We start from the raw sequence: 12,225 nt of genomic DNA, 5'->3' as shown, positions 1-12,225 counted from the left end.
TAAGAAAATAAACATCCCAGTTAAAACATAGACAAAAGATAGAAGACCCTTCACCAAAGGGTGGCAAATAAGCACTGGCATAGATGTTCAACATCATTAGCCTTTAGGAAAATGAAGACTAAAACCACTGTGAGATACCATTACATACCTGTTGAAAATGGCTAAAAAGTACAATTCCAGTTTCTGACAAGGAAGTTCTGGAAGAGCTGGAGCTCTCATACATCGCTGCTGGAAATGAACAACGGTACATCCACTGAAGAACAGAATTGGCAGATTCTTTAAAAATTAAATATGTATCTACTGTATCCCTCTCCAAGATATTCTTTTAACCTGTACATTGAGTTTATAGCAGCTCTATTTATATTTACCAAAAACTAAAAATAGCTGATACATCCTTCAACTGGTAATGAATAAACTGGGGTATATCCATACAGTGGAATACTACTTAACAATAAAAAGGAGCTAATGATATATGGAGCAACTTGGTGAAAGAAGGTAAGTCTCAAAAAGTTACATGATGATTTAATTCACATGAAATTCTTGGAAAGGTAAAACTGTAGTGGCCAAGAACAATCAGTGGTTGCCAGAGGTAAAGGTAAGGGGAGAGTATAACTTTCTAGGGAGTTTTTGCAGTGATGGAACTTTTCTGTTTCCAGATGATAGTTAACTCACTTTATGCAAATCTATACATGTGTTAAAATTACTAGAACTATATTTTTAAAAGGCAAATTTTTTTCCCCCAATTAAAGCTAACCGAGTCCTAAGGATGAAATGTACAGTATGGTGACTATAGTTAACAATGCTGGATTGATACTAAGTGAATAGATCTTAAAAGTTCTCATCACAAGAAAAAAAAATGTGTAACTAGGTATGGTGATGGATGTTAACTAAACTTGTGATCATTTAGTAATATATATATCAAATCATTATTTTGTACACCTAAAATTAATACAATGTTATATGTCAATTATATCTCAGTTAATTTTTTAAATATTTAAATATCTGAACAGTTTGAGAGCCCTTCAAATTTAAATATCTTGTTGCATATCAAATAATTAAATAAAATTCAGTTCTTCAAACAACCAGCCATGTCTCAGTTGACCAGTAGCTTTATGTGGCGTGGGGCTACAGTAGGGGACAGTACAGGTGTAGAACCTTTCCATTAACGCAGAAAATTCTATTGGACAGTATTGTTTCAGAGTGGGAGTCAGCGAGTTTTTTCTGTAAAGGGCCAGGAAGTAAGTACTTCAGGGGTTCTGGGCGATATGGTCTTTATCTCAGCTGCTCAACTCTTACCATTGTGTTGTAAAAGCAGCTACAGATGATACTGAACCAAATGAACACGTTCCTGTACAACTTCATTTACAAAAACAGTCATGCTTGCTGACCCCTATTTTCAATAATCTGATTGGCCTATCTCCTTTTTCATGTCAGCTCAGGTCACATGGAGTGACCTTATAGTTTACTATCCAAGTTAAATGAAATTTTAATTATAAGTTTGAGAGTGAAAGTGGGCCCTATTAGTAATTCTGCTAGGACAGTCGGCATAACCTAAAGTGTCCTGGGCAAACCAGGAATGTCTGTCACCCTGGCTATCAGTCTTCCTATAGAATTGGTTGCCCTTGCAGTAGGCTCATACCTAGTCTGAGTAACTGTGGAAAAGCAAACAAAATCATTCCTTCAGCAGGAGCTTTGGGTTAACCATTTCCCTCTGAAAGGGAGCATTTATACGGGAAGGAGCATTTACACAGGAGACACCCTGAGGTTCGGTGCCCAGTGGGCTCAGAATAGCCTCTGTTTTCTGCCCCGGTGCCTTTGCTCCTGCTCTTCTTGCTGTGCCCGCTTTCCTACCCTGCTTCTGTGTGTGTTGTAATCCTGCCCATCTCTCAAACCTCTGCTTAAATGGTATCTCCTTCATAAAGCCATCCCTGTGACACCCCTTCCAGACTTAGAAGTTGGTATTTATATTTTAGAAAATTCACATGGCGTAGTGCCTTAAGCCAGGTCCCCAGACCTGGCTGAGGATCAGAACCACCTCAGTAGCTTTAAATACAGATTCCTGTCTTGTCCTAAACTTGTTGGTTCAGAAATCAACGGCAGCGTTTTTTGTTGTTTTGTTTTTCAGCTCCTCATATGATCCTTGTATAACCAGCTCCTCATATGATCCTTGTATAGTATTTGGAATCTATTAATTTAGGCTTAAATTATTTGATGTAAACACCTACTTTTAGAATTAGAAGGAAACTTAGAAATAGTCTCTTTTTTCTCCTCTTATTTTAGATTGAGGGCAGAAGACACAGGGAAATTACTAACTCGGATCCTATTGCTTGTTACTGGCAGAGCCAGCACTAAACTTTGCATTTCTTCACTCCCACCTTGGAACCCTTCGTTATATATATTCACATTGGACAGCCCCTTCTGAACAGTAAGCTTTGAATATAGAAGGTGTTCGGTATATCGTAGTTGATCAGGTTCGTTATTGACAGTTATCTAACTCACTTTATATAGTATATAGGATATTTTTGCCACTAATAGTTTATTCTTGATGATTTTGTTTACTCCCATTGTCACACTCAAGGAATACTTTTCCGATAGTTAGAGATAACTTAGTAGTCAGTATGAAATCATCTCAGAGAAACCTTTTCCCAAACCAGTGCTAGAATGAACGCTTTCTGAAAGACTGACTGAACCAAACTGAATTCCAGGACAGCTTAGAAATGTAATGGTTTCCAAGAGCTCCTCTAATCTGAGATCAGCTCTATATCTGCAGGATTTTCCAAACCAAACTCACTCCTGTATGAGCAAGGTTACCCAGAATCTCTGGGAGTCTGTGTGGGGGATGCCTAACTTGAAGTGGGGTCAGGAAGGGTTTGTGGGCAGTGATAATAACCTAAGGTGAGCTTTAAAAGATGTCTAGGAGTTAGGCCAGGGGAGGGGGTTTAGGGAAAGTGTTTGTCTAAGCAGTAAGTGCCAGAGGGTAAAAGTGCGGATAGCACTGGGGCTGGGCAGTTGTTTAGTTTGGCTAGAGCCTAAAGCGCCAAGTAAGGTATGACTGGAAATACAGACAGGGGTCAGATAGTAAACAGTTTTATAGTTAAAATGTTGTACTTCACAGCTGGCTATCCACGTGCAAAGGAGTGAAATTTGAGCCCTGCCAGACACCATAGAAAAAGTCATAGACCTAAATGGAAATGGGTCCTAGACTTAAATGGAAAAGCTAAATTATAAAACTCTTTAGAAGAAAACATAGGGAAAAAAATCTTTGTGACCTTGGTTTCCAGGCAGTCGTTTCTCATCTATAATACCCAAAGCACAAGCAGCTTAAAGTAGATAAAGTTTGACTTAACAAAATTTAAAATTTTTTGCTTCAAAGAACACCATCAAAAAATGAAGACAACTCAGAGTGGGATTAAATATTTACAGGTCATGTAACTAATAAGAGGCTTACATCAGGATCTATAAAGATGCTTATGAGTCAACAGTAAAAATATGACACAATTAAAAATGGGCAAAGAATTAGATACACAGTTTTTCAAAGGCAATATTCAAATGACAAACAGGCATATGAAAAGTTGCTTAAGATTGTTAGTCATTAGTGAGTTATTAGACCACAAAGAGATACCACTTCACATCAATGAGGAAAACTAAAGTTAAAAAGCCAGGTAATAATATATATCAGCTTGGCTGTAGAGAAATTGGAACCCTCATATATTGCTGGTAATAATATAAAATGGTGCCACCACTTTGGAAAAAAATCTGACAGTTCTTGAGAAGCTAAACAGAGGTTACCATGTGATTCAACAATTCCACTCTTGGCTCTCTATCCAAGAGAACTGAAAGCATAGATCCACACAGTGTTCATAAAAGCATTATTCATAATAGGCCAAAATGGAAACAACCCACATATCCTTCAACTGGTAAAAGGATAAACAAATGTGGAATTTTCATTCAATGAAATATTATTCAGCAACAAAAGAATAAAGTACTGATACATGCTACAACATGGATGCACCTGAAGCTTATGCTCAGTGAAAGAAGCCAGTCACAAGGAACCATAGTTTGTACGATCATATTTGTGTGAAATGTCCAGAATAGTCAAATCCCTAGAGGCAGAAAGTAGACCCAGTACTGTTGTCAGGGATTGGGAGGGGGAGGAATAGAGAGTGACTGCTAATGGGTCTTAGGGTTTCTTTCTGGGTTGATAAAAATCTTTCAAAATTAGATAGGAGTGATGGTTACATAACTATGTGCATATACTAAAAATGAATTGTACACATTAAAAGGGTGAACTTTATGGTATGTGAATTGTATCACAATAAAGCTGTTATAAAATGCTATATTTAGTAAATAATTTAAACTTTCTGGTAAGGAATTTGGATCATGTCTTTCAAGCAATGGTGTGTACTCCTGAAGAGTTTTGAACTCAAAAACAACTGATCTGAGCATTACTTTCAGAGCATGTGAGAATGGTGGACAAATCAATGCAGTGGCAGAAGACTAGGTCTAGAAGCTGAGAATATTTATCCTCAGTTTTCTTCCCTGGGCAAATCTGTAAAATTCATGTTCAGTTCAGTTGCTCAGTCGTGTCCGACTCTGCGACTCCGTGAACTGCAGCACGCCAGGCCTCCGTGTCCATCACCAACTCCCGGAGTTTACTCAAACTCATGTCCATCGAGTCGGTGATGCCATCCAACCATCTCATCCTCTGTTGTCCCCTTCTCCTCCTGTCTTCAGTCTTTCCCAGCATCAGGGTCTTTTCAAATGAGTCAGCTCTTCGCATCAGGTGGCCAAAGTATTGGAGTCTCAGCTTCAGCTGAACTTCAGTCCTTCCAATGAACACCCAGGACTGATCTCCTTTAGGATGGACTGGTTGGATCTCCTTGCAGTCCAAGGGACTCTAAAGAGTCTTCTCTAACACCACAGCTCAAAAGCATCAATTCTCCTGCTCTCAGCTTTCTTTACAGTCCAACTCTCACATCCATACATGACCACTGGAAAAACCATAGCCTTGACTAGATGGACCTTTGTTGACAAAGTAATGTCTCTGCTTTTTAATATGCTGTCTAGGTTGGTCATAACTTTCCTTCCAAGGAGTAAGTGTCATTTAATTTCATGGCTGCAATCACCATCTGCAGTGATTTTGGAGCCCCCCAAAATCCCCCCAGTCAGCCACTGTTTCCGCATCTATTTGCCATGAAGTGATGGGAGCAGATGCCATGATCTTAGTTTCCTGAATTTTGAGCTTTAAGGCAACTTTTTCACTCTCCTCTTTCACTTTCATCAAGAGGCTTTTTAGTTCCTCTTCACTTTCTGCCATAAGGGTGGTGTCATCTGCGTATCTGAGGTTATTGATATTTCTCCCGGCAATCTTGATTCCAGCTTGTGCTTCTTCCATCCCAGTGTTTCTCATGATGTACTCTGCATGTAAGTTAAATAAGCAGGGTGACAGTATACAGCCTTGAGGTACTCCTTTCCCGATATGGAACCAGTCGGTTGTTCCATGTTCAGTTCTAACTTGCTTCCTGACCTGCGTACAGATTTCTCAAGAGGCAGGTGAGGTGGTCTGGTATTCTCATCTCTCAAGAATTTTCCACAGTTTGTTGTGATCCACACAGTCAAAGGCTTTGGCATAGTCAATAAAGCAGAAATAGATGTTTTTCTGGAACTCTCTTGCTTTTTCGATGACCCAGCATATGTTGGCAATTTGATCTCTGGTTCCTCTGCCTTGTCTAAATCCACCTTGAACATCTGGAAGTTCACAGTTCACATACTGTTGAAGCCTGGCTTGGAGAATTTTTAGCATTACTTTACTAGCATGTGAGATGAGTGCAATTGTGCAGTAGTTGGAGCATTCTTTGGCATTGTCTGTCTTTGGGATTGGAATGAAAACTGACCTTTTCCAGTCCTGTAGCCACTGCTGAGTTTCCCAAATTTGCTGGCATATTGAGTGCAGCACTTTCACAGCATCATCTTTTAGGATGTGAAATAGCTCAACTGGAATTCCATCACCTCCACTAGCTTTGTTCGTAGTGATGCTTCCTAAGGCCCACTTGACTTCACATTCCAGGATGTCTGGCTCTAGGTGAGTGATCACACCATCGTGATTATCTGGGTCATGAAGATCTTTTTTGTACAGTTCTTCTGTGTATTCTTGCCACCTCTTCTTAATATCTTCTACTTCTGTTAGGTCCATACCATTTCTGTCCTTATTGAGCCCATCTTTGCATGAAATATTTCCTTGGTATCTCTGATTTTCTTGAAGAGATCTCTAGCGTTTCCCATTTTACTGTTTTCCTCTATTTCTTTGCACTGATCACCCAGGAAGTCTTTCTTATCTCTCCTTGCTATTCTTTGGAACTCTGCATTCAAATGGGAATATCTTTCCTTTTCTCCTTTGCTTTCACTTCTCTTCTTTTCAGAGCTGTTTGTAAGGCCTCCTTATGTTACTGAATTATAAATTTTTAAACTATATGCTTTATAATATTTATAAATATTTACCTTGTTCTCATTTTTCTGTAATCATTTTTTCTTGGTGATTAAGAAAAGAATAGCAGGTACAGAGCATTAGAGTTGGTGTTTTTAAATTTACTTGTCTGTAATCTTCGCCACTGTGAGTTTAGAAACAGCAAGATATGACTTATTTTAGCCAGAATATCCAAGATTCTTGATGAATCATAATGTTAAACACCTTTCATTAGTACACATAAGGATTATAATGTGGTAAAGATCAGAAATTAAGGTTTCCTGAGGATTTTTTCTTCCCTTTTTGTGAATTATCTTATTTCTGTCAAATAAGTTACATATTAGAAAATATTCAGAAGGCGAAAAGAACAGTAATCATTAGCTGTCTTGTTTTCTTATTGACTCTAAAGAACCATAATTTAAAAACTTGCTACTCTTTAGAAAATCCTGATTTAAATTTTGAAAAATAGTATTCATAAGTCAAGCCTATAGTAAATAACTGGCTCTTGTAAACTACTTACCGGTAGTTTACTGTCATAGTTCTTCTGTTAACTGTGTGCTGGTGTTAACTATTAATGACTATTTTTAGAAGAGTACCTTGTGTGCTGCAGCCATTTGGGGCCCTTTGGGTCACTTGTGTTGTCAATGGAAGTGTGCCCTCTTGTGGTCAGTAGGAAACAGAATTTCAGTTGTCAAAATAGTCATCCTAGCTTTCTCTGAGTTCATATTTTTTTTTGCTCATTCATTTGGAATTACCCAGACTCTGAATTTATTTTTCAGTAAACACAAAATAAAACTATTTCAAAATTTTTAAATGAAGAATTGAGAATTAGAGAGTGGTGTCTTATTTTATTGGAGAAGTGCTTAAAAAAGATATGGATTAAAGGACAGGGTGTCAAGAAGTCTAACAGAGAAAAGATATCACAGTTAGGCAAGCTGTTCTGATAGTGTTTGAGAAGATTTATGACTAATGTTGTTGTGATATAATGAGTATTTTGCACTCTGCTCCATCTTCTTTACAAAATGCTCCCAGAATGACACTCTGATTTTATTTCTATTCCATTTATGTGTGTGTGTGTGTGTGTGTGTGTGTGTGTGTATATATATACATATATATCCTTTCACCTTATCCTGGTGAAAGCAATAAATACTTGTGTGACACTATTGGAAACGTCTGTTTCATGTAATAGAAATTAAGTTAATTTGAAATAAATGTTGAAATCTGTTTTGAACTGCCTGTAGTTCAAAAAACTTACTGCTAAATTCAAAACTTACTACTCTGTAGTAAGTTGGCATCATAAATGTTTATGAGTTATGGGGATTTTTTCAAAAGGAATGAACTTCCCTTGAAATTTTAATTTTTCTTAATTTGTATTTTTAATACCATTGTTGATCTTTGAGTTTAAAGGTTAAGTTTTTATTTATATGTTTTAGCAGTGACTATGTCCCATATATATCTTCTTAGAAACTGATTTTTTTTTTAATGCCGCAATATTCTTAGAAGGATTCCACTGTTAATATTGTTATCATCCCTTATGGGTGATTCACTGAGCTTTACCAGTCCATAAATAAGAAGTGTTACCAAAAAAAAAAAAAAGAAGAAGTGTTACGACTAAGAATAATTCTCATCACATGAATGAATTTATCTGTGATGGGTGAATTGCATGTATTGGTCTTCATTAGTTGATATGAAATGAAAATCAATTTAAGTTTCAGTTCATAGTTTAAATATTTTGAAAATTTTGATTCAATTATAAAACATTTTAAATTTACAAAAATAACTGCCATTTTTATACAAATTGAAAAGACAGTTTCTGCTTACTTACATGTAATTACACTTGTAAACACTGGCAATCTAATATTATGCATTGATTTTTTTAAATAGTTTTTATTTTTAATATGTGGCTTGTAAAATATATTTGGTTTGTATTGAATTGATTTCTTTATACTATCAGATGTGTTTAAACACATATGAGGAGTTTGTTTTTATATAAAGTTATATAAAGGTTATATAAAGGTATTTGCTTTTCATATTGTAAAGTTTTTTTAAGTTAAAAGTTTAAAGCTAGTTAATTCAGAATTCTTTGAATGAAAGAGGACAGTGAAAAAGTTGACTTAAAACTCAACATTCAGAAAACTAAGATCATTGCATCTGGTCCCATCACTTCATGGCAAATAGATGAGGAAACAATGGAAAGAGTGAGAGACTTTATTTTGGGGGCTCCAAAATCACTGTAGATGGTGACTACAGCCATGAAATTAAAAGACGCTTACTCCTTGGAAGAAAAGCTATGACCAACCTGGACAGCATATTGAAAAGCAGAGACATTACTTTGCTAACAAAGGTCCCTCTAGTCAAAGCTATGGTTTTTCCATTAGTCATGTATGGATGTGAGAGTTGGACTATAAAGAAAGCTGAGCACCAAAGAATTGATGCTTTTGAACTGTGGTATTGGAGAAGACTCTTGAGAGTCCCTTAGACTGCAAGGAGATCCAACCAGTCCATCCTAAAGGAAATCAGTCCTGAATATTCATTGGAAGGGCTGATGTTGAAGCTGAAACTCCAATATCTTGGCCACCTGATGTGAAAGACCCTGATGCTGGGAAAGACTGAAGACAGGAGAAGGGGACAACAGAGGATGAGATGGTTGGATGGCATCACCGACATGATGGACATGGGTTTGAGTAGGCTCTGGGAGTTGGTGATGGACAGGGAAGCCTGGCATGTTTAAGTCCATGGGGTCGCAAAGAGTCAGACAGGATTGAGCGACTGAATTGAACTTGAGTGAATGGCAGTGGAATGTAATGCTTAAAAAGCTCCAGCTCTTAGAGTCAGGCTGCCTGAGTTTGAATCCCAGCACTGTCCCTAGCTATACAGTCTTGGCAAGTTCTCTGTGCTTCAAATTCTTCATCTGCAATGCGAGAATATTACTGATACTATTACATTAGTACCTGCCTCTTAAGATTGCTGTAAAAATTCAATGAATTAATATAAAAACACTTGGAATAGTGCCTGGATATACTACAATCTGGGTTTCTATTAACTGCTGTTATTATCGTCATCATTAAATTTATACTTGGATTGATGTTGAAATTTCATTGGGAAGAATATACTGTTTGTTTTGTAAATATAAATCACTTTTACAATTCTTACCTTAAAAAATATTCTGATTAATTGACAATATAAGTAGTAAGCTAAAACAGCATTTCATAAAGTTGTTATGAAAGCTTTCTTTTCACAAGTATCTTCTTTTCTTTTTTAGGCACGGAATGTCAACACCGGTGAACTGGCAGCAATTAAAGTAATAAAATTGGAACCAGGTAAATTCATTGAAATTTGATGTTTCTTATTGCTCTCAGCCACTGGCTTGTTTTAATGATGTTTGGTCAACATTCTTTAGTTGTTCCCGACATCTGGCAGAGAGGGGTGTTGTCTGCTCCTCCACCTCTCAAGACCTGTAGACACCTTGCCCAGTACTTCCCTGAAAAACCGCTGATAATTGCAGGAGGACGGGGAGCTCCGGAGGAGACTTTGTTCCGTCTGGACTTCGCTGAGCTCACTTGTCACACCCTGATGGTGGTGTTTGTCCAGGTTGACTCTGTCCAGTGGCGAGAGGCAGTGTGCTGCAGTGGAGAGAACGGAATTGGGACCTGGTATCTGCAGACCAGTTCTTTGTGTCCCGTACTCCTGCTTTGTGAACTTGGGCAAGTAACTTCAGCCCTGAGTCTCAGTTTCCTTAATAAACCTGACTTTCACATTTTGGGGGTCGTTAATATTGAAATAGCTGCCTTCCACCTGGAGTAGCTTGTAAAGCCCCAGGACTACTCCCTATTTTTCATCTGCTTCAACTGTATTCTGTCCCTGGATTCCCCCCACTCCCTGCAGAACCCGTGTCTTTCTGAACTGACTATATACTCTTAAAAACCCCTCCCCTCCCCCATTTCTCCCTCCCATCATAAGTACGTAAGGGTACTAGTGTCTAGACTGAATTCCACCTCAATGATAGTGCCTTTCTGGTGGTGCCTTTCTGGTGATGCCTTTCTGTGTGGCCACACATCCATCCAGTAATTTTTTTTTAATTGTAGACAACTTTTTCTATAAAAGTCAAGAGTAAAATATTGTAGGCTTTTTGGACCACATGTAGTCTCTGTATGTGGTTCTCTCTCTCTTCCTCCCTCTTTTTCTTCCTCCTTAAACGTACTTTGCTGAAAAATCATTGTTAACAAACCAGGTCATGTGCTTGTAGTTTGCCCACCCCTGATTTTGATCATCAGTACACTTAGAAGTGCTGTTAGGATGAAGTTTCAAGGATGTGTTGACTGACTGATCAAACTACACTCGAATATAATGAATTTAAAATAATTTCTCCTTTATGGGTATTTACAGATTTTTTTTATGCTCTAATTATATTCTAACATCACAAAACAAAGCCTTTTTCCTTTTCTTTGAAACTCTATTCTTTAGTGGATATTCAAAATTGACAAACTGACAAAAAAATAAAGGTTTGACATTGGAAGCAGGGCCTCCATTTTTAATCATTAAGAAGAGGCAATGTTATTGATGAAAGAGTCTGCTTAGAAGCAGTGTGTACATACACCGTTCCCTCAAATCAGTTTAGTGTCTTCTCTTTCAGGAAACCTTTCTCCCCGACCCCTCCTCCAATTAAGATGATTCCTACTACAGGAGTACCTTTGCCACAGCTGTGATTCTAGAGTTGCCTTTCTCTGTTCCTAAATTGTAATCAGATTAAGTCCACAGCATTCAATTTAGGGTCCATGCATAGTACGCACATCTTAAAATGTCCTTTAAAAAATTAGGAACTTAAAATCTTATTATTCATCAGGTCATTTGCTTTCTGATTAGTGAGTTTTTTGTTTTATGTTAATCTTAAATACTGCCTTTTATATATATATATATCAGTTCAGTTCAGTTGCTCAGTCATGTCTGTCTCTTTGCAACCCCATGAATCGCAGCACGCCAGGCCTCCCTGTCCATCACCAACTCCCAGAGTTTACTCAAACTCATGTCCATCAAGTCGGTGATGCCATCCAGCCATCTCATCCTCTGTTGCCCCCTTTTCCTCCTGCCCCCAATCCCTCCCAGCGTCAGGGTCTTTTCCGATGAGTCAACTCTTCGCATGAGGTGGCCAAAGTACTGGAGTTTCAGCTTCAGCATCAGTCCTTCCAATGAACACTCCTTTAGGATGGACTGGTTGGATCTCCCTGCAGTCCAAGGGACTCTGAAGAGTCTTCTCCAACACCACAGTTCAAAAGCATCAATTCTTCTGTGCTCAGCCTTCTTCACAGTCCAACTCTCACATCCATACATGACCATTGGAAAAACCATAGCCTTGACTAGACGGACTTTTGTTGGCAAAGTAATGTCTTTGCTTTTTAATATGCTGTCTAGGTTGGTCATAACTTTCCTTCTAAGGAGTAAGTGTCATTTAATTTCATGGCTGCAGTCACCACCTGCAGTGATTTTGGAGCCCCCCAAAATAAAGTCAGCCACTGTTTCCCCATCTATTTGTCATGAAGTGATGGGACCAGATGCCATGATCTTAGTTTTCTGAATGTTGAGTTTTAAGCCAACTTTTTCACTCTCCTCTTTCACTTTCATCAAGAGGCTTTTTAGTTCCTCTTCACTTTCTGCCCTAAGGGTGGTGTCATCTGCATATCTGAGGTTATTGATATTTCTCCCGGCAATCTTGATTCCAGCTTGTGCTTCTTCTAGCCCAGCGTTTCTCATGCTGTACTCTGCAT

At 38.0% G+C, this 12,225-nt stretch overlaps 1 protein-coding gene across 4 annotated transcripts in view; it reads left to right on the top strand.

The window, feature by feature from the left end:
• MAP4K3 (mitogen-activated protein kinase kinase kinase kinase 3) overlaps nt 1-12,225 on the top strand; it is a 174,056-nt gene that overhangs the window by 45,379 nt on the left and 116,452 nt on the right. For all 4 annotated transcript variants that reach the window (XM_043468396.1, XM_043468394.1, XM_043468395.1 and 1 more), the window contains exon 2: nt 9,726-9,783. In XM_043468396.1, coding sequence (XP_043324331.1) covers nt 9,726-9,783 — 58 coding nt within the window. The remainder of the gene's footprint in view (nt 1-9,725; nt 9,784-12,225) is intronic.

Source organism: Cervus canadensis, chromosome 5 (genome assembly GCF_019320065.1).
Source record: "Cervus canadensis isolate Bull #8, Minnesota chromosome 5, ASM1932006v1, whole genome shotgun sequence".
In the NCBI taxonomy this organism is placed as follows: Eukaryota; Metazoa; Chordata; class Mammalia; order Artiodactyla; family Cervidae; genus Cervus; species Cervus canadensis.
This window is presented reverse-complemented; position numbering and strand designations above follow the sequence as displayed.